Source organism: Salmo salar, unplaced genomic scaffold, assembly GCF_905237065.1.
Source record: "Salmo salar unplaced genomic scaffold, Ssal_v3.1, whole genome shotgun sequence".
Lineage (NCBI taxonomy): Eukaryota > Metazoa > Chordata > Actinopteri > Salmoniformes > Salmonidae > Salmo > Salmo salar.
Window position 1 is genome coordinate 1 of NW_025549085.1, and position 23859 is coordinate 23859.

Here is a 23859-nt window from a genome sequence, read left to right on the forward strand (position 1 = left end):
ACTGCGCCCTCCACTCTAACCACTAGGCTACCTGCCGGCCCTCCACTCTAACCACTAGGCTAACTGCCGCCCCTCCACTCTAACCACTAGGCTAACTGCCTCCACTCTAACCACTAGAGCACCTGCCTCCCTCCTCTAACCACTAGGCCACCCAAGCCGTCCCTCCACTCTAACCACTAGGCTACCTGCCGTCCCTCCACCTCTAACCACTTGGCTACCTGTCACCCTCCCTCTAACCACTTGGCTACCTACCGCCCCTCCACTCTAACCACTTCCTAGGACCACCTGCCATCCCTCCACTCTAACCACTAGGCTACCACCGCCGCCTCCTCCACTCTAACCACTAGGCTACCTGCCATCCCTCCACTCTAACCACTAGGCTACCTGCCTTCCCTCCACTCTAACCACTAGGCGTTTCCAAGCCTTACCTCCACTCTAACCACTAGTTACCTGCCCCCCTCCACTCTAAATCCCACACTAGGCTACCTGCAGCATCCCTCCACTCTAACCACTAGGCTACCTGCCGGCCCTCCACTCTCTAACCACTCTGAGGCTACCTGCCGTCCTCCACTCTAACCACTAGGCTACCTGCCGTCCCTCCACTCTAACCACTAGGCTACCTGCCGCCCTCCACTCTAACCACTAGGCTACCTGCCTTCCCTCCACTTTAAACCACTAGGCTACCTGCCCCCCTCCACTCTAACCACTGCTACCTGCTCCCTCCGACTCTAACCACTAGGGCTACCTGCGTCCTCCACTCTAACCACTAGGCTACCTGCCCCGTCCCTCCCTCTAACCACTAGGCTACAGGCCGCCCCTCCACTCTAACCACTAGGCTACCACCGCCTCCCTCCACTAACCACTAGGCTACCCGCCGTCCCTCCACTCCAACCACTAGGCTACCTGCCATCCTCCACTCTAACCACTAGGCTACCTGCCGTCCCTCCACTCTAACCACTAGGCTACCTGCCGGCCCTCCACTCTAACCACTAGGCTACCTGCCGCCCCTCCACTCTAACCACTAGGCTACCTGCCGTCCTCCACTCTAACCACTAGGGCTACCCTGCCATCCCTCCACTCCCCAACCACTAGGCTACCTGCCGCCTCCACTCTAAACCACTGAGGCTACCTGCCGTCACCCTCTAACTCACTAGGCTACCTGCCTAGTCCCTCCACTCTAACCACATAGGCTACCTGCCGGTCCACTCTAACCACTAGGGCTACCTGCCACGTCCCCTCCACTCTAACCACTAGGCTACCTCGCCCTCCACTCTCAACCACTAGGCTACCTGCCGTCCCTCCTCTAACCACTAGGCTACCTGCCGCCCCTCCACTCTAACCACTAGGTACCTGCCGTCCCCACCTAATCACTAGGCTGCCTGCCCCCCCACTCTAACCACTAGGCTACCTGCCGCCCCTCCACTCAACCACTAGGCTACCTGCCGCCCCTACACTCTAACCACTAGCTACCTGCCGTCCCTCCACTCTAACCACTAGGCTACCTGCCGCCCCTCCACTCTCCAACCACTAGGCTACCTGCCTCCCCTCTAACCACTAGGCTACCTGCCGCCCCTCCACTCTAACCACTAGGCTACCTGCCGCCGCCCTCTAACCACAGGCTACCTGCCGCCCTCCACTCTAACCACTAGGCTACTGCCGTCCCTCCACTCTAACCACTAGGCTACCTGCCGCCCCTCCACTCTAACCACTAGGCTACCTGCCGCCTCCACTCTAAATCCACTAGGCTACCTGCCCCCCTCACTCTAACCACTAGGCTATCTGCCTCCCTCCTCTAACCACTAGGCTACTGCCGCCCCTCCACTCTAACCACTAGGCTACCTGCCGCCCCTCCCTCTAACCACTAGGCTACCTGCCTCCCCCTCCCTCTAACCACTAGGCTACCTGCCCCTCCACTCCCCAACCACTAGGCCACCTGCCGCCCCTAACCACAGCACCTGCAGTCCTCTAACCACTAGGCTACCTGCCTCCCTACCTCTAACCACGAGGCTGCCTGCCGCCCTACACTCTAACCACTAGGCTACCTGCTCCCCCACTCTAACCACTAGGCTACCTGCCTCCCTCCACTCTAACCACTAGGCTACCTGCAGCCCTCCACTCTAACCACTAGGCTACCTAGCCCCTCCACTCTAACCACTAGGCCATCTGCCGCCCCTCCACTCTAACCACTAGGCTACCTGCCGCCCTCCATTCTAACCACTAGGCTACCTGCCCCTCCACTCTAACCACTAGGCTACCTGCCTCCCCTCCACTCTAACCACTAGGCTACATGCCCCCTCCACCTAACCACTAGGCTACATGCGCCCCCTCCACTCTAACCACTAGGCTACCTGCCGTCCTCTCTAACCACTAGGCTACCTGCCGCCCCTCCACTCTAACCACTAGGCTACCTGCCGCCCTCCACTCCAACCACTAGGCTACCTGCCTCCCCCTCTAACCACTAGGCTACCTGCCCCCCCCCAACCACTAGACTACCTGCCGCCCCTCCACTCTAACCACTAGGCTACCCTGCCGCCCCTCCACTCTAACCACTAGGCTACCTGCCTCCCCTCCACTCTAACCACTAGGCTACCTGCCTCCCCTCCACTCTAACCACTAGGCTACCTGCCGCCCTCCACTCTAACCACTAGGCTACCTGCCTCCCCCTCCACTCCTAACCACTAGGCTACCTGCCGTCCCTCCACTCTAACCACTAGGCTGCCTGCCGCCTCCACTCTAACCACTAGGCTACCTGCCGTCCCTCCACTCTAACCACTAGGCTACCTGCCGTCCCTCCCTCTAACCACTAGGCTACCTGCCGCCCCTCCACTCTAACCACTAGGCTACCTGCCGTCCCTCCACTCTAACCACTAGGCTACCTGCCGTCCCTCCACTCTAACCACTAGGCTACCTGCCGTCCCTCCACTCCTAACCACTAGGCTACCTGCCGCCCTCCCTCTAACCACTAGGCTACCTGCCGTCCCTCCACTCTAACCACTAGACTACCTGCCGCCCCTCCACTCTAACCACTAGGCTACCTGCCGCCCCTCCACTCTAACCACTAGGCTGCCTGCCGTCCCTCCACTCTAACCACTAGGCTACCTGCCGCCCCTCCACTCTAACCACTAGGCTACCTGCCCCCCCTCCACTCTAACCACTAGGCTACCTGCCGCCCCTCCACCTAACCACTAGGCTACCTGCCGCTCTCCACTCTAACCACTAGGCTACCTGCCGTCCCTCCACCTCTAACCACTAGGCTACCTGCCGTCCCTCCACTCTAACCACTAGGCTACCTGCCGCCCTCCACTCTAACCACTAGGCTACCTGCCGTCCCTCCACTCTAACCACTAGGCTACCTGCCGTCCCTCCACTCTAACCACTAGGCTGCCTGCCGTCCCTCCACTCTAACCACTAGGCTACCTGCCGTCCCTCCACTCTAACCACTAGGCTACCTGCCGTCCCTCCACTCTAACCACTAGACTACCTGCCGTCCCTCCACTCTAACCACTAGGCTACCTGCCGCCCTCCACTCTAACCACTAGGCTACCTGCCGTCCCTCCACTCTAACCACTAGGCTACCTGCCGCCCCTCCACTCTAACCACTAGACTACCTGCCGCCTCCACTCTAACCACTAGGCTACCTGCCGCCCCTCCACTCTAACCACTAGGCTACCTGCCGTCCCTCCACTCTAACCACTAGGTTACCTGCCTCGCCCCACTCCAACCACTAGGCTACCTGCCGTCCCTCCACTCTAACCACTAGGCTACCTGCCGCCCTCCACTCTAACCACTAGGCTACCTGCCTCCCCTCCACTCTAACCACTAGGCTACCTGCCGTCCCTCCACTCTAACCACTAGGCTACCTGCCGCCCTCCAACCACTAGGCTACCTGCCGCCTCCTCTAACCACTAGGCTACCTGCCTCCCCTAACCATTTCACAGACTATTCAGATTGGAATGGCATCGCGTGGAAAAGCATAAAACTAAAACGAACTAAAACTGTTTGTTGTTGTTGTTGTTGTTGATGCAAAACGTTTTTTTTGTTTTTAACGGAGTCCAAACGAATGAATACACCTCCCCTTTTTGGTTCTAATCAGACGAACTAAACGGGGAATTGAAACGATTCAAAGCCAGAGATTATAATACAGATGAATTCAAAGGACTGTAGCCCCCCCACCAGTTACTGATGTGATGTAACAGACAAACACACTGGTTTAAAACATGTTTATTAGTATCAACTATAACAAATGCAGGGGCTGTGGGGGGGGCTGGGGGGCTGGCGGGGGGTCAATCCGATTGCATGGTCGCAGAGTGCAGGTCGCAAGGGTGATGGCGTCAAGGGTGCATGGTCGTCAAGGGTGCACCTTTAAAATGTGGTCTTTCCGTCAAACAACGGAAGAAGCAACAACCTTTTAAAACAAGGTGCATTGTTGACAAAACGCCGCAATCATATTGAATCTCGCCGCCCGAAGGGCCTCAGTCGATAATGAATGAAGAGGCCCAACAGCACGACAACAACACAGACAGACAGACAGACAGACAGACAGACAGACAGACAGACAGACAGACAGACCTCTCACTTCCATCAGGCTGCTTTCTGTTCAAACCAAATCTGAATCAGGCTAAATGTGGTTTTTCATGAGGGTAGGTTAAGGTCTACAATGTTGAGACACAGCCCTGGTCTGGGAAGTGGAGGCTCGAGTCTGGTAGGGGGGTATATCTGGATAGGGTAGACTAGGGTAGAGTAGGGTAGGGGGGTATATCTGGATAGGGTAGACTAGGGTAGAGTAGGGTAGGGGGTATATCTGGATAGGCTAGAGTAGGGTAGGGGTATATCTGGGTAGGCTAGAGTAGGGGGTAATATCTGGGTAGTGTAGAGCAGGGTAAAGTAGGTTAATGCAGGGATTTATATCTGGCTGAGGGAGAGGAATTTCTGGTAGTAACTCTTGGTCACGTCAATCATCAGGTCCTGGGTACATTCTGGGAGCTCTCCTGAAAACAGACCTGAGAGAGAGAGAGGGGAGAGGGGGAGGGAGAGAGAGGGGGGAGAGAGGGGGAGAAAGAGAGGGGGGAGAGAGGGGGGAGAAAGAGGGAGGGGAGAGAGAGAGAGAGGGGGAGAGGGGGAGAGAGAGAGGAGGAAGAGGAGGGCGGAGAGAGAGAGGGGAGAGAGAGAGGAGAAGAGGAGGGGGAGAGAGAGGGGGAGAGAGGGGAGAGAGAGGGGAGAGGGGAGAGAGGAGGAGAGAGAGAGGAGGAAGAGGGGGAGAGAGAGAGGGGAGAGAGAGAGGAGGAAGAGGAGGGGAGAGAGAGGGGGAGAGAGGGGAGAGAGAGGGGAGAGAGGAGGAGAGAGAGAGGAGGAAGAGGGGGAGAGAGAGAGGGGGAGAGAGAGAGGAGGAAGAGGAGGGGGAGAGAGAGGGGGAGAGAGACACCAGTTAGAAAGAGTTGAAAGCAATTCCATCCATTTTCAGGCGTATTCAGCATCTCCAGCACCATACCAGGGTCTACATGCCAAAACGGGGATGTCATCGAGGAGGAGGTATTTTTACGAGATTGGGGGAGGGGGGAGGTAGAGGAGGAGGAGGAGGGGGAGAGAGGGGGAGGTGGAGGAGGAGGGGGGGAGAGGGGGGAGGTAGAGGAGGAAGTAGAGGGGGAGGTAGAGGTAGAGGAGGTAGAGGAAGAGGAGGTGGAGGGGGGGAGAGAGGGGGGAGGTAGAGGAGGGAGGAGGAAGAGGAGGAGGTGTGTTCTGACCTGGGCATCCTGAGAACACGGTGAAGGGAGGAACCACGGTCTCAGGAGGAAGAACTGTGTTGTCTAGGATCTTACAGCAATCCTTCAACACACACCGCCGGCCCTGGAACACACACACACACACACACACACAGCATTAACAACCAGACACAGTGACTCCAGGCCCCAGTCAGTGTGGGAGTGACTCCCGGGCCCAGTCAGTGTAGGAGTGACTCCCGGCCCCAGTCAGTGTAGGAGTGACTCCCGGGCCCAGTCAGTGTAGGAGTGACTCCCGGGCCCAGTCAGTGTAGGAGTGACTCCCGGCCCCAGTCAGTGTAGGAGTGACTCCCGGGCCCAGTCAGTGTAGGAGTGACTCCAGGCCCCAGTCAGTGTAGGAGTGACTCCCGGCCCAGTCAGTGTGGGAGTGACTCCAGGCCCCAGTCAGTGTAGGAGTGACTCCCGGCCCCAGTCAGTGTGGGAGTGACTCCCGGCCCCAGTCAGTGTAGGAGTGACTCCCGGCCCCAGTCAGTGTGGGAGTGACTCCCGGGCCCAGTCAGTGTAGGAGTGACTCCAGGCCCCAGTCAGTGTGGGAGTGACTCCCAGCCCAGTCAGTGTGGGAGTGACTCCAGGCCCCAGTCAGTGTGGGAGTGACTCCCGGCCCCAGTCAGTGTGGGAGTGACTCCCGGCCCCAGTCAGTGTGGGAGTGACTCCAGGCCCCAGTCAGTGTAGGAGTGACTCCCGGGCCCAGTCAGTGTGGGAGTGACTCCCGGCCCCAGTCAGTGTGGGAGTGACTCCCGGCCCCAGTCAGTGTGGGAGTGACTCCAGGCCCCAGTCAGTGTGGGAGTGACTCCAGGCCCCAGTCAGTGTAGGAGTGACTCCAGGCCCCAGTCAGTGTAGGAGTGACTCCCGGCCCCAGTCAGTGTGGGAGTGACTCCAGGCCCAGTCAGTGTGGGAGTGACTCCCGGGCCCAGTCAGTGTGGGAGTAACTCCAGGCCCCAGTCAGTGTGGGAGTGACTCCCGGCCCCAGTCAGTGTGGAAGTGACTCCCGGCCCAGTCAGTGTGGAAGTGACTCCCGGCCCAGTCAGTGTGGAAGTGACTCCCGGCCCAGTCAGTGTGGGAGTGACTCCCGGGCCCAGTCAGTGTGGGAGTGACTCCCGGGCCCAGTCAGTGTAGGAGTGACTCCCGGCCCCAGTCAGTGTAGGAGTGACTCCCGGGCCCAGTCAGTGTAGGAGTGACTCCCGGGCCCAGTCAGTGTGGGAGTAACTCCAGGCCCCAGTCAGTGTGGGAGTGACTCCAGGCCCCAGTCAGTGTGGGAGTGACTCCAGGCCCCAGTCAGTGTGGGAGTGACTCCAGGCCCCAGTCAGTGTGGGAGTGACTCCCGGCTCAGTCAGTGTAGGAGTGACTCCCGGCCCCAGTCAGTGTAGGAGTGACTACCCTGTAATGAATACAATCACGTATTACCCTGTAACAGGGAATCTAATGAAGCTAGCCAGTGACTAGCACTGTTCAGACCAGGCTAGTAGAACATGGACCCAACTAGCCCGCTAGCCAGAGGCTAGCACTGTTCAGACCAGGCTAGTAGAACATGGACCCAAAGCCCGCTAGCCAGAGGCTAGCACTGTTCAGACCAGGCTAGTAGAACATGGACCCAACTAGCCCGCTAGCCAGAGGCTAGCACTGTTCAGACCAGGCTAGTAGAACATGGACCCGGCTAGCACTGTTCAGACCAGGCTAGTAGAACATGGACCCAACTAGCCCGCTAGCCAGAGGCTAGCACTGTTCAGACCAGACTAGTAGAACATGGACCCAACTAGCCCGCTAGCCAGAGGCTAGCACTGTTCAGACCAGGCTAGTAGAACATGGACCCGGCTAGCACTGTTCAGACCAGGCTAGTAGAACATGGACCCAACTAGCCCGCTAGCCAAAGGCTAGCACTGTTCAGACCAGGCTAGTAGAACATGGACCCGGCTAGCACTGTTCAGACCAGGCTAGTAGAACATGGACCCGGCTAGCACTGTTCAGACCAGGCTAGTAGAACATGGACCCGGCTAGCCCGTCTGGCCAGTGAAATGTTGCCTTTCCAAGCATCACATGGCCCAGATTTAGGACCTGAATGTTCCCGCGGCCAGTGTGTGTGTCTGTGAGTGTGTGTGTGTGTGTGTAACTCTGTGTGTGTGTGTGTGTGACTCTGTGTGTGTGTGTGACTCTGTGTGTGTGTGTGTGACTCTGTGTGTGTGTGTGTAACTGTGTGTGTGTGTGTGTATAACGTGTGTGTGTGTGTGTGTGTGACTCTGTGTAACTCACGATGACACAGTTCTTCCCGATGTGTACGTAAGATCCGATCTGAGCAGCGTTCACCACACAGTCCTCCTCTATAAACACATGGTCTCCGATGTGCAGCGGGAAGAAGGCCACTCTGGAGGACAAGGGGTTAGAGGTCAGACCACAGAGACCTGCTACACTGGACGTTCAACATTAACTTACACACAACTACATCATGATCGTGTGTATCGACTGGGTCACGACGTCATGCAGCAGCAGTAGGTCCAAAACAGCAGAAACAACAACACCCCTGGTCTAGAAGAGGTTGGAGACCCCTGGTCTAGAAGAGGGAGACCCCTGGTCTAGAAGAGGAGAACCATGGTCTAGAATAGGAGACCCCTGGTCTAGAAGAGGGAGACCCCTGGTCTAGAAGAGGAGACCCCTGGTCTAGAAGAGGGGACCCCTGGTCTAGAAGAGGAGACCCCTGGTCTAGAAGAGGAGACCCCTGGTCTAGAAGAGGAGACCCCTGGTCTAGAAGAGGAGACCCCTGGTCTAGAAGAGGTTGGAGACCCCTGGTCTAGAAGAGTGGAGACCCCTGGTCTAGAAGAGTTGGAGACCCCTGGTCTAGAAGAGGTTGGAGACCCCTGGTCTAGAAGAGGTGGAGACCCCTGGTCTAGAAGAGGTTGGAGACCCCTGGTCTAGAAGAGGTTGGAGACCCCTGGTCTAGAAGAGGTGGACCCCTGGTCTAGAAGAGGGGACCCCTGGTCTAGAAGAGGGGACCCCTGGTCTAGAAGAGGAGACCCCTGGTCTAGAAGAGGTGGAGACCCCTGGTCTAGAAGAGGTTGGCGACCCCTGGTCTAGAAGAGGAGACCCCTGGTCTAGAAAGGTGGCGACCCCTGGTCTAGAAGAGGGGCGACCCCTGGTCTAGAAAGGGGACCCCTGGTCTAGAAAAGGAGACCCCTGGTCTAGAAGAGGAGACCCCTGGTCTAGAAGAGGAGACCCCTGGTCTAGAAAAGGTTGGCGACCCCTGGTCTAGAAAAGGTTGGCGACCCCTGGTCTAGAAGAGGTTGGAGACCCCTGGTCTAGAAGAGGTTGGAGACCCCTGGTCTAGAAGAGGTTGGAGACCCCTGGTCTAGAAGAGGGGACCCCTGGTCTAGAAGAGGGGACCCCTGGTCTAGAAGAGGAGACCCCTGGTCTAGAAGAGGAGACCCCTGGTCTAGAAGAGGAGACCCCTGGTCTAGAAGAGGAGACCCCTGGTCTAGAAGAGGAGACCCCTGGTCTAGAAGAGGGGACCCCTGGTCTAGAAAAGGTTGGCGACCCCTGGTCTAGAAAAGGTTGGAGACCCCTGGTCTAGAAGAGGAGACCCCTGGTCTAGAAAAGGTTGGAGACCCCTGGTCTAGAAAAGGTTGGAGACCCTGGTCTAGAAAAGGTTGGCGACCCCTGGTCTAGAAGAGGGGACCCCTGGTCTAGAAGAGGAGACCCCTGGTCTAGAAGAGGGGACCCCTGGTCTAGAAAAGGTTGGCGACCCCTGGTTTAGAAGAGGAGACCCCTGGTCTAGAAGAGGAGACCCCTGGTCTAGAAGAGGGGACCCCTGGTCTAGAAGAGGAGACCCCTGGTCTAGAAGAGGGGACCCCTGGTCTAGAAGAGGAGACCCCTGGTCTAGAAGAGGAGACCCCTGGTCTAGAAAAGGTTGGCGACCCCTGGTCTAGAAAAGGTTGGCGACCCCTGGTCTAGAAGAGGAGACCCCTGGTCTAGAAGAGGGGACCCCTGGTCTAGAAGAGGAGACCCCTGGTCTAGAAGAGGGGACCCCTGGTCTAGAAGAGGGGACCCCTGGTCTAGAAGAGGAGACCCCTGGTCTAGAAGAGGAGACCCCTGGTCTAGAAGAGGGGACCCCTGGTCTAGAAGAGGAGACCCCTGGTCTAGAAGAGGGGACCCCTGGTCTAGAAGAGGAGACCCCTGGTCTAGAAGAGGGGACCCCTGGTCTAGAAGAGGTTGGAGACCCCTGGTCTAGAAGAGGAGACCCCTGGTCTAGAAAAGGTTGGCGACCCCTGGTCTAGAAGAGGGGACCCCTGGTCTAGAAGAGGGGACCCCTGGTCTAGAAGAGGAGACCCCTGGTCTAGAAGAGGAGACCCCTGGTCTAGAAAAGGTTGGCGACCCCTGGTCTAGAAGAGGGGACCCCTGGTCTAGAAGAGGGGACCCCTGGTCTAGAAGAAGTTGAGCAGAACTCACCCTTTGCTGAATTTTTTGAACGGCGGTCGAATGACACTGCGGCTCTTCACAACACAGTGCCTCCCCACCCTGACATTGGCCAGGTCTCCACGGATTATACAGTCATTCATTACTATAGTCTGGAACAGACAGACAGACAGACAGACAGACAGACAGACAGGCAGACAGACAGACAGAAGGCAGGCAGGCAGACAGACAGACAGGCAGGGAGGCAGACAGACAGACAGACAGACAGACAGACAGACAGACAGACAGGCAGGCAGGCAGGCAGACAGACATGCAGACAGGGAGGGTGACACAGACAGGGAGGGCAGGAGACAGGGAGGGAGATAGACAGGGAGGGAGGGAGACAGGGAGGGAGGGGAGACAGGGAGGAGGAGACAGACAGGGAGGGAGGGAGACAGACAGGGAGGGAGACTCATGGTTTATTACATGTATAGTCCCATCTCATGGTTTATTACCTGTATAGCTTGTTGTTACTTACTTTGCCGTTGAGGACGATGTTCTGACTGCCGCACAGCACCGACTGCCTGCTCACTTTGTTACCGGACGCCTGAGAGGGACAGTGGACATGCTGACAGGTTGGTATAAACGGCACTGACTTAGCTACAAGGTTTACAGACCACCGCTTGATGCAAACTGTAATCGGTGCCTTGTCAATTCAGCTGGCTAGCTAGCTGGCTAAGTGACCTAGCTAGCAATGCTGGTTCAGTGCATTGACTGTTCACTGTGTATACACAACATTAAAAACACCTTCTCTTTCCATCACATAGACTGACCAGGTGAATCCAGGTGATAGATATGATCCCTTATTGATGTCACTTGTTAAATCCACTTCAATCAGTGTAGATGAAGAAGGGGAGGAGACAGGTTAAAGGATTTGAGACATTGTATGTTTGCCATTCAGAAGGTGAACGGACAAGACAAAAATATTGAAGTGCCTTTGAACGGGGGTTATGGTAGTAGGTGCCAGGTGCACCGGTTTGTGTCAAGAACTGCAAAGCTGCTGGGTTTTTCCACGCTCAAACAGTTTCCCCGTGTGTATCAAGACTGGTGCACCACCCAAAGGACATCCAGCCAACTGGACACAACTGTGGGGAGCATTGGAGTCAACATGGACCAGCATCCCTGTGGGACGCTTTCTACACCTTGTAGAGTCCATGCCTCTGATGAATTGAGGCTGTTATGATATTAGGAAGGTGTTCTTAATGTTTTGTATACTCAGTGTAAATACCAATGCGCTAAACGCTAGCTAGCTAGCTAACTTGCTAATCGTTAACGTTATCTAGTCAAATAAACACCGAATATTACCGTTTCAATGTATTCCGCCTTGTTGTACAGTATCTCACACAATTCCATGATTGTAATTGTTGTTGTTGTTGTTTGTAAATGTACAGAAAAAACGAGTTTTCTGTGGTTTGTTTTGCTCTGCTGTCTACCGCTCCCTTCAGACCCTACTAGCAGAGCACTGCAACATCGATGATGATGATGATGGTGGAAAACACTTCCGCTCACAAATAATAAGTCATATTCAACTAAAATTAAAATATGTGTGTTTAAAGAATTAACATCATTGTTAATGATCGACGAAATTTGAATATAATCGATTTTTTTGTTTTGTTCTGGTGATTTACGCATAGAATGATCGGTTACCCGATGTTGCGACAAAATTCAACCAAAGTCAACATTTTTTTTTTTTACATCATTCCAATTTAATGAAATAATAAAAACATACGAGAAAGCATTATAATGACGTTATAGTGAATAAATAAAAACCAAATCATATTAAATATCGGCGTTATTTTTTAATTTTTTATAATAACCAGTGCGCCTGCGCACATTTGACCTCTTTTTCCCTTTGACTTTGTGGCTGTGCTATCTAGTGGAAACTCCCGCTTGTCATCTAAACGCGTGTTTTACTTTGCACCGTATTTTAGTTTCAATCATGGCGTCCCGTGTCCTAGCGCAGTGTGTCCGCCAACTCGCCCGGTCTTCTGTGAGACTCTCGTCGGGTAACATTGCAGTGAGAGCCGCAGCTGGTCCGGTCCTATTGAACCACCGACCGTTCTCCTTCATTGCCAGCAGTCAGCGGACACGGTGGATTGAACAAACGCAGGTTAGTCTTGAATAACATTGACATGTTTTTGTCGCTGTTGTGGCCTAGCAGTACTGGATTGCACATTGACCTACCAGTGTCTTTCCAATAAAATCCGTAACTAGTGCTAGCTAACTTGCTATCCGGTCGCTGTGCTAGCTAGCTTGCTATCCGGTCGCTGTGCTAGCTAGCTTGCTATCCGGTCGCTGTGCTAGCTAGCTTGCTATCCGGTCGCTGTGCTAGCTAGCTTGCTATCCGGTCGCTGTGCTAGCTAGCTTGCTATCCGGTCGCTGTGCTAGCTAGCTTGCTATCCGGTCGCTGTGCTAGCTAGCTTGCTATCCGGTCGCTGTGCTAGCTAGCTTGCTATCCGGTCACTGTGCTAGCTAGCTTGCTATCCGGTCACTGTGCTAGCTAGCTTGCTATCCGGTCACTGTGCTAGCTAGCTTGCTATCCGGTCACTGTGCTAGCTAGCTTGCTAGCTGGTCACTTTGCACGACAATGTCTTAAAACCGGGTCCATTGCTAATTCAACGAAACTGTCTCTGAAAAAAATGCATAGTTTGAATGCTGCATGAATTTACGTTACAAAACAACCGACTGTGGTCTCATGCGTTAGCCTAGCTAAGCTAATATGTTCAAACTATTCATCTGTGGTACAATCAAGTACTGTACTGTTAGCCTAGCATTACTATGTGTACTAGCTAGATGACAGTCGATTGACACTTTTTAAAATTTAATCTAAAGTAAATGTGTAACTCTTATCTATTATCAAGACCTGTGGTTGTTGTGACAGGATGACGACTTGTGCACCAAATACAATGCGGTGGACATCTGTAACATTAGCTAGCTAGCTATTACCTAGGCTTGAACTAAACTGCTTGATTGGTCAAATGGGTGCAGAAGTGTTGTCAGTCAAGCTGGCATCGACAAGTGTTATGATCTCTGAACCCTTTCTTCCTTCCTGTCCTTCTTCTTCTCTCTAGATCTCTAGCTCAGTGGGAGTGTCCTGTAGACAGTATGGAGACCTGCCTCCCCTCACCATTGAAAGCATTAAAGAACGAGTCATGTACGTTCTGAAACTCTACGACAAGATCAACCCAGAGAAGGTAAGGACCGACCCGAGGCACCGCGGCTCGCTTTGACGTTTACATTTAAGTCATTTAGCAGATGCTCTTATCCAGAGCGACTTACAAATTGGTGGATTCACCTTATGATATCCAGTGGAACAACCACTTTACAATAGTACATCTATATCTTTTAAGGGGGGGTTAGAAGGATTACTTTATCCTATCCCAGGTATTCCTTAAAGAGGTGGGGTTTCAGGTGTCTCCGGAAGGTGGTGATTGACTCCGCTGTCCTGGCGTCGTGAGGGAGCTTGTTCCACCATTGGGGTGCCAGAGCAGCGAACAGTTTTGACTGGGCTGAGCGGGAACTGTGCTTCCTCAGAGGTAGGGAGGCGAGCAGGCCAGAGGTGGATGAATGCAGTGCCCTTGTTTGGGTGTAGGGCCTGATCAGAGCCTGAAGGTACGGAGGTGCCGTTCCCCTCACAGCTCCGTAGGCAAGCACCATGGTCTTGTAGCGGATGCGAGCTTCGACTGGAAGCCAGTGGAGAGAGCGGAGAGAGCGGGGTGACGTGAGAGAACTTGGGAAGGTTGAACACCAGACGGGCTGCGGTTTTGAGACTAGGAATACTGGGGTGTAATCATTAGTCCAGGCGAAAACAAGACAGTTTCTTCTATTGGACATATTCTCTTCTGTTTCGTTCCATTCGTTTCCTCATGGGTCTGTTTGGTGTGTAGTAGATTTACACCCCACGTGTCTAGGATCAGTCAACACTCCTTATCTATGATACATTTATTCATACCATTTCCTCCTTCCAACAAGATTTAGTCCCGACACAAGTCCTAAGGTGGCTACCCAATCTGGCTGGTCGTTCGTTCGATCGGGTCGGTTGCCAGAGACCCAGTCGTTCAGTCTTTATGTTCTGTATCTGGACGTGACCCAGTCGTTCAGTCTTTTGGTTCTGTATCGATGGACGTGACCCGGTCGTTCAGTCTTTTATGTTCTGTATCTATGGACGCGACCCAGTCGTTCAGTCTTTGTGTTCTGTATCGATGGACGCGACCCGGTCGTTCAGTCTTTGTGTTCTGTATCTATGGACGTGACCCGGTCGTTCAGTCTTTTATGTTCTGTATCTATGGACGAGACCCAGTCGTTCAGTCTTTTATGTTCTGTATCGATGGACGCGACCCAGTCGTTTATGTTCTGTATCGATGGACGCGACCCAGTCGTTCAGTCTTTTATGTTCTGTATCTATGGACTCGACCCAGTCGTTCAGTCTTTTATGTTCTGTATCGATGGACGCGACCCAGTCGTTCAGTCCTTTGGTTCTGTATCTATGGACGCGACCCAGTCGTTCAGTCTTTTGGTTCTGTATCTATGGACCCAGTCTTTCGTGCCATACTGGCTGGCAACGTTCTTATCCCTCAGCTAGCCAACTACGGCTAATTTACAATCACGTCAAAAAGTTTAGCTGCATTTACATTTGTTTAAGCTGTTTTCTAGTGACGTTTATTTGGATAAATCCATAACAATGAGGTAATGAGGTGCGATTTCACCTGGTATAGAAAATGTGCTCACTCGTCAGGACACTGTTGTTCAGAGGAGCTACAACACAGCTAAACACAATCACTTCAAACTAGCCCATCCAATCTAACTCATCCCCATACTGTATTTATTTATTTATCTTGCTCCTTTGCACCCCAGTATCTCTACTTGCACATTCATCCTCTGTACATCCTATCACTCCAGTGTTTAATTGCTATATTGTAATTACTTCACCACTCTGGCCTATTTATTGCCTTACCTCCCTAATCTCACCTCATTTGCTCACATTGTATATAGACTTATTTTTCTACTGTGTTATTGACTGTATGTTTGTTTTACTCCATGTGTAACTCTGTGTCGAACTGCTTTGCTTTATTTTGGCCAGGTAGCAGTTGTAAATGAGAACTTGTTCTCAACTGGCCTACCTGGTTAAATAAAGGACTTGTTCTCAACTGGCCTACCTGGTTAAATAAAGGACTTGTTCTCAACTGGCCCACCTGGTTAAATAAAGGACTTGTTCTCAACTGGCCCACCTGGTTAAATAAAGGACTTGTTCTCAACTGGCCTACCTGGTTAAATAAAGGACTTGTTCTCAACTAGCCTACCTGGTTAAATAAAGGACTTGTTCTCAACTAGCCACCTGGTTAAATAAAGGTGGAATAAAACAAACTGAATCTGGAAATACTGCAAACTAGCTGCACTTCGTTTCAACCTTTTTTCAGTTGTCATTTCTTTGTTTTGATCCATAAAAACGATGACGGCTGATTCATGATTTCGACTGGCTGAGAAACACTGTCTGTCTGTCTGTCTGCCTGCCTGCCTGTCTGCCTGTCTCTGTCTGCCTGCCTGTCTGTCTGTCTGTCTGTCTGTTCGTCTCGTCTCGACACGTTCATTACTACGGGACGACTGGAGATTATTTCAATATTCTAATTCAATGTTGTAAATGTCGGAGAGACCGACAGTAAAGGTTTATACAAATCTCCGCTGTTGAAAACTAAATGTTAGTCCTAAAAGAAATATGAGATCATGTCTAGATGCTTTTTATAGTGGAGATGAAGTTTATAAATTGCCTGGCTGGGCTGATGAGACAGTGGATTGCAGCAGTCAGATGGAACCGAGTAAATAGACATTTTAACATCATAGATTAGACCCAGCTGTTGTATAAATACAAAAGTATGTGGACACCCTTTCAAAATGGTTAACGCCCATGATTTTGGATGAGTAGGTGTCCACATACTTTTGAGTCATGTAGTGTATCTCAGAGTAGGACTGCAGATCTAGGACGTCCCTGTCTGTCCTCACCTCCTCTGACCTGTCGACCAGCCCTGTCTGTCCTGACCTGTCGACCAGCCCTGTCTGTCCTGACCTCCTCCTCTGACCTGTCGACCAGCCCTGTCTGTCCTGACCTGTCGACCAGCCCTGTCTGTCCTGACCTCCTCCTCTGACCTGTCGACCAGCCCTGTCTGTCCTGACCTGTCGACCAGCCCTGTCTGTCCTGACCTGTCGACCAGCCCTGTCTGTCCTGACCTGTCGACCAGCCCTGTCTGTCCTGACCTCCTCCTCTGACCTGTCGACCAGCCCTGTCTGTCCTGACCTGTCGACCAGCCCTGTCTGTCCTGACCTGTCGACCAGCCCTGTCTGTCCTGACCTGTCGACCAGCCCTGTCTGTCCTGACCTGTCGACCGGCCCTGTCTGTCCTGACCTGTCGACCAGTCCTGTCTGTCCTGACCTCCTCTGATCTATCGACCAGCCCTGTCTGTCCTGACCTCCTCTGATCTATCGACCAGCCCTGTCTGTCCTGACCTCCTCTGATCTATCGACCGGCCCTGTCTGTCCTGACCTGTCGACCGGCCCTGTCTGTCCTGACCTCCTCTGACCTGTCGACCAGTCCTGTCTGTCCTGACCACCTCTGATCTATCGACCAGCCCTGTCTGTCCTGACCACCTCTGATCTATCGACCGGCCCTGTCTGTCCTGACCACCTCTGATCTATCGACCGGCCCTGTCTGTCCTGACCACCTCTGATCTATCGACCGGCCCTGTCTGTCCTGACCTCCTCTGATCTATCGACCAGCCCTGTCTGTCCTGACCTCCTCTGATCTATCGACCGGCCCTGTCTGTCCTGACCTGTCGACCGGCCCTGTCTGTCCTGACCACCTCTGATCTATCGACCAGCCCTGTCTGTCCTGACCTCCTCTGATCTATCGACCAGTCCTGTCTGTCCTGACCTCCTCCTCTGATCTATCGACCAGCCCTGTCTGTCCTGACCTCCTCTGATCTATCGACCGGCCCTGTCTGTCCTGACCTGTCGACCGGCCCTGTCTGTCCTGACCACCTCTGATCTATCGACCAGCCCTGTCTGTCCTGACCTCCTCTGATCTATCGACCAGTCCTGTCTGTCCTGACCTCCTCCTCTGATCTGTCGACCAGTCCTGTCTGTCCTGACCTCCTCCTCTGATCTATCGACCAGCCCTGTCTGTCCTGACCTCCTCTGATCTATCGACCAGTCCTGTCTGTCCTGACCTCCTCTGATCTGTCGACCAGTCCTGTCTGTCCTGACCTCCTCTGACCTGTCGACCAGTCCTGTCTGTCCTGACCTCCTCTGATCTATCTGTATCCTCAGCTGGCGACGTCGTCCCACTTCCTGAAGGACCTGGGGTTAGACAGCTTGGACCAGGTCGAGATCATTATGGCCATGGAGGATGAGTTTGGTGAGTCTGTCTCTCCGTCCCTGTATCTGTGTTTGACTGTCGGTCTGTCTCTCCCTCCCTGTCTCTGTCGGTCTGTCTCTCCGTCCCTGTCTCTGTGTTTGACTGTCGGTCTGTCTCTCCCTCCCTGTCTCTCCCTCCCTGTCGGTCTGTCTCTCCCTCCCTGTCTCTCCTTCCCTGTATCTGTCGGTCTGTCTCTCCCTCCCTGTCTCTCTCTCTCTCCCCGTCTCTCTCTCTCCCTCCCTGTCTCTCCCTCCCCGTCTCTCTCACCATGTCTCTGTCTCCCCGTCTCTCCCTCCCTCCCTGTCTCTCTCTCTGTCTCTGTCGGTCTGTCTCTCTCCATGTCTCTGTCTCCCTGCTGGTCCACCTGTTGATGTGAATCGGAATGTTCTAGACTAGTCCGTTCTATTTCCATGACGATAACTTAGATGTTTGTATGGACTAACCCTTCCACTTCCTACATACAACTGTGGTTACGTGTGTTAAGCCTAGTGTGTGTGTGTGTGTGTGTGTGTGTGTGTTCCTGCTGCAGGGTTTGAGATCCCGGATGCGGAGGCAGAGAAGTTAATGTCTCCCCAGGATATTGTCCAGTACATCGCTGACAAGAAGGACGTGTACGAATAAGAACCAGGAATTACTAACACGCCCAGTGAGTCTCCACGGCGACGACAAGGGAGTAACGCTCTCTCACCATTTAAACAACTATTAAAAACGTTGTGTTTTGGCCTTCATCATAACTCCAATGACGTGTGTGTGTGTATTATAATTATAGATAGATAGATAGATAGATAGATATAGAGAGATATATATATATATATATATATATATATATAGATATAGATATAGATATAGATATAGAGAGATATATAGATATATACACCCTGAATTGCTGATGTTTCGGCCATGGAGAGACTTTAAAGCCACCGGTTCCACTATATTCCCGCGTAGAAAATAAATGGAATTCAACAGTATTTTTTTGTATTTTCTGTATTTAAGGTGTTTTTGTTGTTTGTAGTGAGGACAATAAACATCAGCACTTTTTCCCCCCAAAAAATGTATAACATTAAGGAAAATATTTTTCATTTGTTTAGCGGATGTAAAAGCTGTCTGTAATTCAATAAACGAGGCAACATTAGTAAATTAATTTCTATAACGTCCAAAGTATCGTTTTTACAACGGTGGGAGGGGGGGTCAAGATGGAGGCCTGGTGGCTTCAACACAGCGCCCCCTATCAGTCATTTAGTGCAGTGGATCCCAAACTGTGTGACGCGCCCCCTAGAGGGGGTGGCAGGGAGGGGGGTGCGGGCCTCAGTCCGGCTTTTAACTTGCCCGTGGGAGAGGGGGGTGGGATGTTCCCCGTTGCTGGAAGGGGGGGTCCCGAGTGGAACAGTTTGAGAACTCCCTGCTCTAAATCAATAAAATGTATTTATAAAACCCTTCTTACATCAGCTGATATCTCAAAGTGCTGTACAGAAACCCAGCCTAAAACCCCAAACAGCAAGCAATGCAGGTGTAGAAGCACGGTGGCTAGGAAAAACTCCCCTAGAAAGGCCAGAACCTAGGAAGAAACCTAGAGAGGAACCAGGCTATGAGGGGTGGCCAGTCCTCTTCTGGCTGTACCGGGTAGAGAGGAACCAGGCTATGAGGGGTGGCCAGTCCTCTTCTGGCTGTACCGGGTAGAGAGGAACCAGGCTATGAGGGGTGGCCAGTCCTCTTCTGGCTGTACCGGGTAGAGAGGAACCAGGCTATGAGGGGTGGCCAGTCCTCTTCTGGCTGTACCGGGTAGAGAGGAACCAGGCTATGAGGGGTGGCCAGTCCTCTTCTGGCTGTACCGGGTAGAGAGGAACCAGGCTATGAGGGGTGGCCAGTCCTCTTCTGGCTGTACCGGGTAGAGAGGAACCAGGCTATGAGGGGTGGCCAGTCCTCTTCTGGCTGTACCGGGTAGAGAGGAACCAGGCTATGAGGGGTGGCCAGTCCTCTTCTGTCTGTACTGGGTAGAGAAGGAACCAGGCTATGAGGGGTGGCCAGTCCTCTTCTGGCTGTACTGGGTAGAGAGGAACCAGGCTATGAGGGGTGGCCAGTCCTCTTCTGGCTGTACTGGGTAGAGAGGAACCAGGCTATGAGGGGTGGCCAGTCCTCTTCTGGCTGTGCTCTAGTGTGTGTGTGTGTGTGTATAGAAATCAATTAGCCCCCATGTCATTACCATTTCAGCAGGAAATCAAGACAGTTGAATGACCTGCGATGTACTTTTAAAAAGGGACATTTCCCAGAAATCACGTCGACTGTAAAAATGCTGCAGATGTCTTGTTTTGAATCCCTGCCTTTTTATTCACTAGTTTAAAACCCATAGAATCAGCTTCTACTTCATCACATTTAAACCACGATTAAGTTTAAGCTGTGTTTACTGAGGTGGAACTTCCTGATGATGCTGTCCCGACGGGCTGGGCAGGGCAGCGCCCCCCCACCCACCACTTCATCAGTCCCGCTTCTCCTTCCTCCGTTCTCCCTGTGGCATCTGATGCCCTGTCTTGTGTTTCACTGTATTTAATGACAAATAAACATCACTTTATGGTTGGACTCTTGTTGTACAGCGCCACCTTGTGGTTCAGGGAGTCCCCCTCACTACACCCCAACCAAATTCACATTAGAAATATGAGTTATAGAGATTGGTCATTGAAAGCAAGTCTAAGAACCAGTAAGAGTGGGTTCTATTTCTATGCTTCCCATTCAAAATACATTTTATAACGATTCTCTACATGCTTGTTTTGTCACATATTCGGACATTTTAGCAACCAGGAAATGCAGGAATGATCTTCACAGTATCTTTAAGAACACCTTCCTAATATTGAGTCGTCGTCCCCCCCCCCCCCCTCAATTCTTCGGAGAATGGACTCTACAAGGTGTAGAAAGCCGTTCCACAGGGATGCTGGCCCATGTTGACTCCAATGCTTCCCATAGTTGTGTCCAGTTGGCTGGTGATCACACAGGGAAATTGTTTGAGTGTGAAAAACCCTTCTTCAACCTGTCTGTCTCCTTCCCTTCATCTACACTGATTGAAGTGGATTTAACAAGTGATCATTTTACCTGGATTCACCTGGTCAGTCTGTCATGGAAAGAGGTGTTCTTAATGTTTTGTTCACTCGGTCTATAACCACGTTTCAATCCCGTTTTTTGAGTAAAGTTATACCGTATATATAAAACAATTAATTACGACGGAAACGAGTCGTAGTGGGTTTAAACCTCATCACATAACCTAATAAACCTGCATGTTAAACCTCATCACACCATATTATATAACCTAATAAACCTCATCACGCCATATTATATAACCTAATAAACCTCATCACGCCATATTATATAACCTGATAAACCTCATCACGCCATATTATATAACCTAATAAACCTGCATGTTAAACCTCATCACGCCATATTATATAACCTGATAAACCTGCATGTTAAACCTCATCACGCCATATTATATAACCTGATAAACCTCATCACACCATATTATATAACCTAATAAACCTGCATGGAGATCTGGGAGGATTTGTCAGGTGTAATCAATATTGTAATAGCAATGTGGAAGTTTCACCATTATGTTTGACATTTGTGATTTAGCAGATGCTGTTATCCAGAGAAATTTACAGGAGCGTTTAGGGTTCAGTACCTTGCTCAAAGGCACGTCGACAGATTTTTCACCTCGTCGGCTCGGAGATTGGAAACCAGCAAGCTTTCAGTTACTGTCCCAACGGTCTTAACCACTAGGCCCCCCCCCCTACCATGTTGATTACACCTCTCCAATCCCAGAAAGTGTGTAGGGTGTAGGGCTCTGTTTGGGATAGGGCCATAAACTCACTCAAGAGAAATGACCAGACAACAGACAACATCAGTTAAATCACTGTTAGTCTTTTATTGAGGGTTGTACCCAAGTTATACAGCTTTGTGTTCCGACACTACGGCCAGAAGGTTTACAAACAGTTATCAATCTGTCTAGCGCTCGGTCCGTCGGCCCTGGAGACCAACCACCTTATAACACTACACCTTTAGTACACATTCTCTTAAGAGCACTAAAATAATCACAAAAAAAAGGGAAAAAAAAAAAATATATATATCATTATTATTATTATGAAATAAAAACAATGACAACAGAACAACAGCATCATGGTGGTCGTCGTGGTGACGATGGGAGGAGACATGGATGACAGTGGGAGGAGCAGGCTGGAGTTTCTACCCCAAGGTAGCACGTCACATCAGGCCTCTGTTACCAAATAAGGATTGTCCTTCAGAAAGTGCAGTTCCCCCCCCCCCTCCCCCGAAGAAACCACCCTGCCCCCCCCCATCCTCCTGTCAGGAAGACACAACGCCAAAACACCCTCCCTGTAACTTTAAAGTAAGTCTTTATTATTAGTAAATATTATAGACGTTGGGTTGTTTTCTCTGTACATCGTTTCTTATCAGCCTCCCGAAGCAATGTGCATATTAGGTTCACAGGTCAGGAGAATATTCTACTCTGCAGCTCGAGGTCTGAGACTTCCAGCTGATAGAATTCTCAGTGATAGAACGTCTCTATAAAGGAGAGGAGAGGCTTCTAGAATTCTCAGTGATAGAACGTCTCTATAAAGGAGAGGAGAGGCTTCTAGAATTCTCAGTGATAGAACGTCTCTATAAAGAAGAGGCTTCTAGCTTCTAGAATTCTCAGTGATAGAACGTCTCTATAAAGAAGAGGCTTCTAGCTTCTAGAATTCTCAGTGATAGAACGTCTCTATAAAGGAGAGGAGAGGCTTCTAGAATTCTCAGTGATAGAACGTCTCTATAAAGAAGAGGCTTCTAGCTTCTAGAATTCTCAGTGATAGAACGTCTCTATAAAGAAGAGGCTTCTAGCTTCTAGAATTCTCAGTGATAGAACGTCTCTATAAAGGAGAGGCTTCTAGAATTCTCAGTGATAGAACGTCTCTATAAAGGAGAGGCTTCTAGCTGATAGAATTCTCAGTGATAGAACGTCTCTATAAAGGAGAGGAGAGGCTTCTAGAATTCTCAGTGATAGAACGTCTCTATAAAGGAGAGGCTTCTAGAATTCTCAGTGATAGAACGTCTCTATAAAGGAGAGGAGAGGCTTCTAGAATTCTCAGTGATAGAACGTCTCTATAAAGGAGAGGCTTCTAGAATTCTCAGTGATAGAACGTCTCTATAAAGGAGAGGCTTCTAGAATTCTCAGTGATAGAACGTCTCTATAAAGGAGAGGCTTCTAGCTTCTAGAATTCTCAGTGATAGAATGTCTCTATCAAAAGCAGCAGTAAATCTATGGTTCCAGCAGTCCTCATCTGTGTCCCAACAGAAACCAGCGGGGGGGGGGGAGGACTTTGTAAATCTAACCTTCTGCGTGTGGCTGGTTGGTTGGCTAGTAGGTAGAAAAGGTGATGGCACACATGTTTTTAGGAATACTGTGAGCCCTGGCTGCACCGTAGTCCCTACGTAGGGCAATCCCTGTCTATGAGTCCCTGGTTATAAGTAGTGCACTGACATAGGAGACCAGTGTCTTGTCTGGAACACTGCTCAGGTCTCCACTGTGGACTGGGCTTTAGATAGAAACCCCAAATGGACATGGAAGGCTGGATAACACCATTGCATAGTCTCTTTGTGCACCCCACTCCCCTCGTTACCCTCCCTAATCCTCCCCGTTACCCTCCCTATTACCCTCCCTAATCCTCCCCCATTACCCTCCCTCATCCTCCCCCGTTAACCTCCCTCGTTACCCTCCCTAATCCTCCCCCGTAACCCCTCTAACTCCCAGGTCTTTGTGCTGTGCTGATATATATATATATAGACTAAAGCTTTTCAGGGTCATCATCAATGTAAATGACAATGAGACACGTGATTCCTCCCAGTTCATCAGTCAAGTCTACTAAAAAGCCATAGAGCCTCATTGTAAACCAGCGGCAGAAAGGAAACCTGTTAACACGCAGCGTCGTCGTGTCTCTTCAATAGAAGACTAATGGATCACAGGATAATATCGTCTGAAACACGAGAGAAGCTAGGAGCCCGGGGCTCCGTGGCGACTAGGCAGCTATAGGGGGATTGTACATTGCTCATAGTTTAAACTTTCTTTCTATAAAAATTCCTCAACTTCCTTTTGTTGATTTCAAGCATAAACGTTGTCCAGCTTTTCCACGGACAACATCGTCCCTTTCCTTCCTCTCTTCTTCCTCGGTTTGGCATGACGGTCGTAGTAATGACTAGGAA

At 51.4% G+C, this 23859-nt stretch overlaps 2 protein-coding genes across 2 annotated transcripts; one reads left to right on the plus strand and one right to left on the minus strand.

Annotated features, from left to right (window-relative positions):
• Window positions 1-4330: 4330 nt before the first annotated feature.
• LOC106596813 (dynactin subunit 5) lies at window positions 4331-11674 on the minus strand. Its single transcript, XM_045712992.1, has 6 exons — window positions 11523-11674; window positions 10696-10764; window positions 10212-10330; window positions 8025-8136; window positions 5742-5844; window positions 4331-5000 (listed from the first exon to the last, which is right to left on the minus strand). The coding sequence occupies exons 1-6, from the start codon at window positions 11568-11570 to the stop codon at window positions 4903-4905; spliced, it is 549 nt and encodes a 182-aa protein (XP_045568948.1). The 5' UTR covers window positions 11571-11674; the 3' UTR covers window positions 4331-4902.
• A 353-nt stretch (window positions 11675-12027) lies between these two features.
• Window positions 12028-18761, plus strand: LOC123724035 (acyl carrier protein, mitochondrial). The gene is made up of 4 exons (XM_045712993.1): window positions 12028-12327; window positions 13289-13411; window positions 17535-17622; window positions 18152-18761. Exons 1-4 carry the CDS (start codon window positions 12157-12159, stop codon window positions 18241-18243), a joined length of 474 nt encoding a protein of 157 aa, XP_045568949.1. The 5' UTR covers window positions 12028-12156; the 3' UTR covers window positions 18244-18761.
• The last annotated feature ends 5098 nt before the right edge of the window (window positions 18762-23859 follow it).

Bases quoted from the DNA above. Each gene is read 5' to 3' on its own strand.
- LOC106596813 (XM_045712992.1), bottom strand. From the start codon at position 11,570: ATGGAATTGTGTGAGATACTGTACAACAAGGCGGAATACATTGAAACG. The intron at 8,137-10,211 runs GTGAGTTCTGCT...CTTGTCCTCCAG, and splicing joins TTCAAAAAATTCAGCAAAGG to AGTGGCCTTCTTCCCGCTGC. The intron at 5,845-8,024 runs GTGAGTTACACA...TGTGTGTTCCAG, and splicing joins TCGGGAAGAACTGTGTCATC to GGCCGGCGGTGTGTGTTGAA.
- LOC123724035 (XM_045712993.1), top strand. From the start codon at position 12,157: ATGGCGTCCCGTGTCCTAGCGCAGTGTGTCCGCCAACTCGCCCGGTCT. The intron at 12,328-13,288 runs GTTAGTCTTGAA...TCTTCTCTCTAG, and splicing joins GGTGGATTGAACAAACGCAG to ATCTCTAGCTCAGTGGGAGT. The intron at 13,412-17,534 runs GTAAGGACCGAC...CTGTATCCTCAG, and splicing joins ACAAGATCAACCCAGAGAAG to CTGGCGACGTCGTCCCACTT.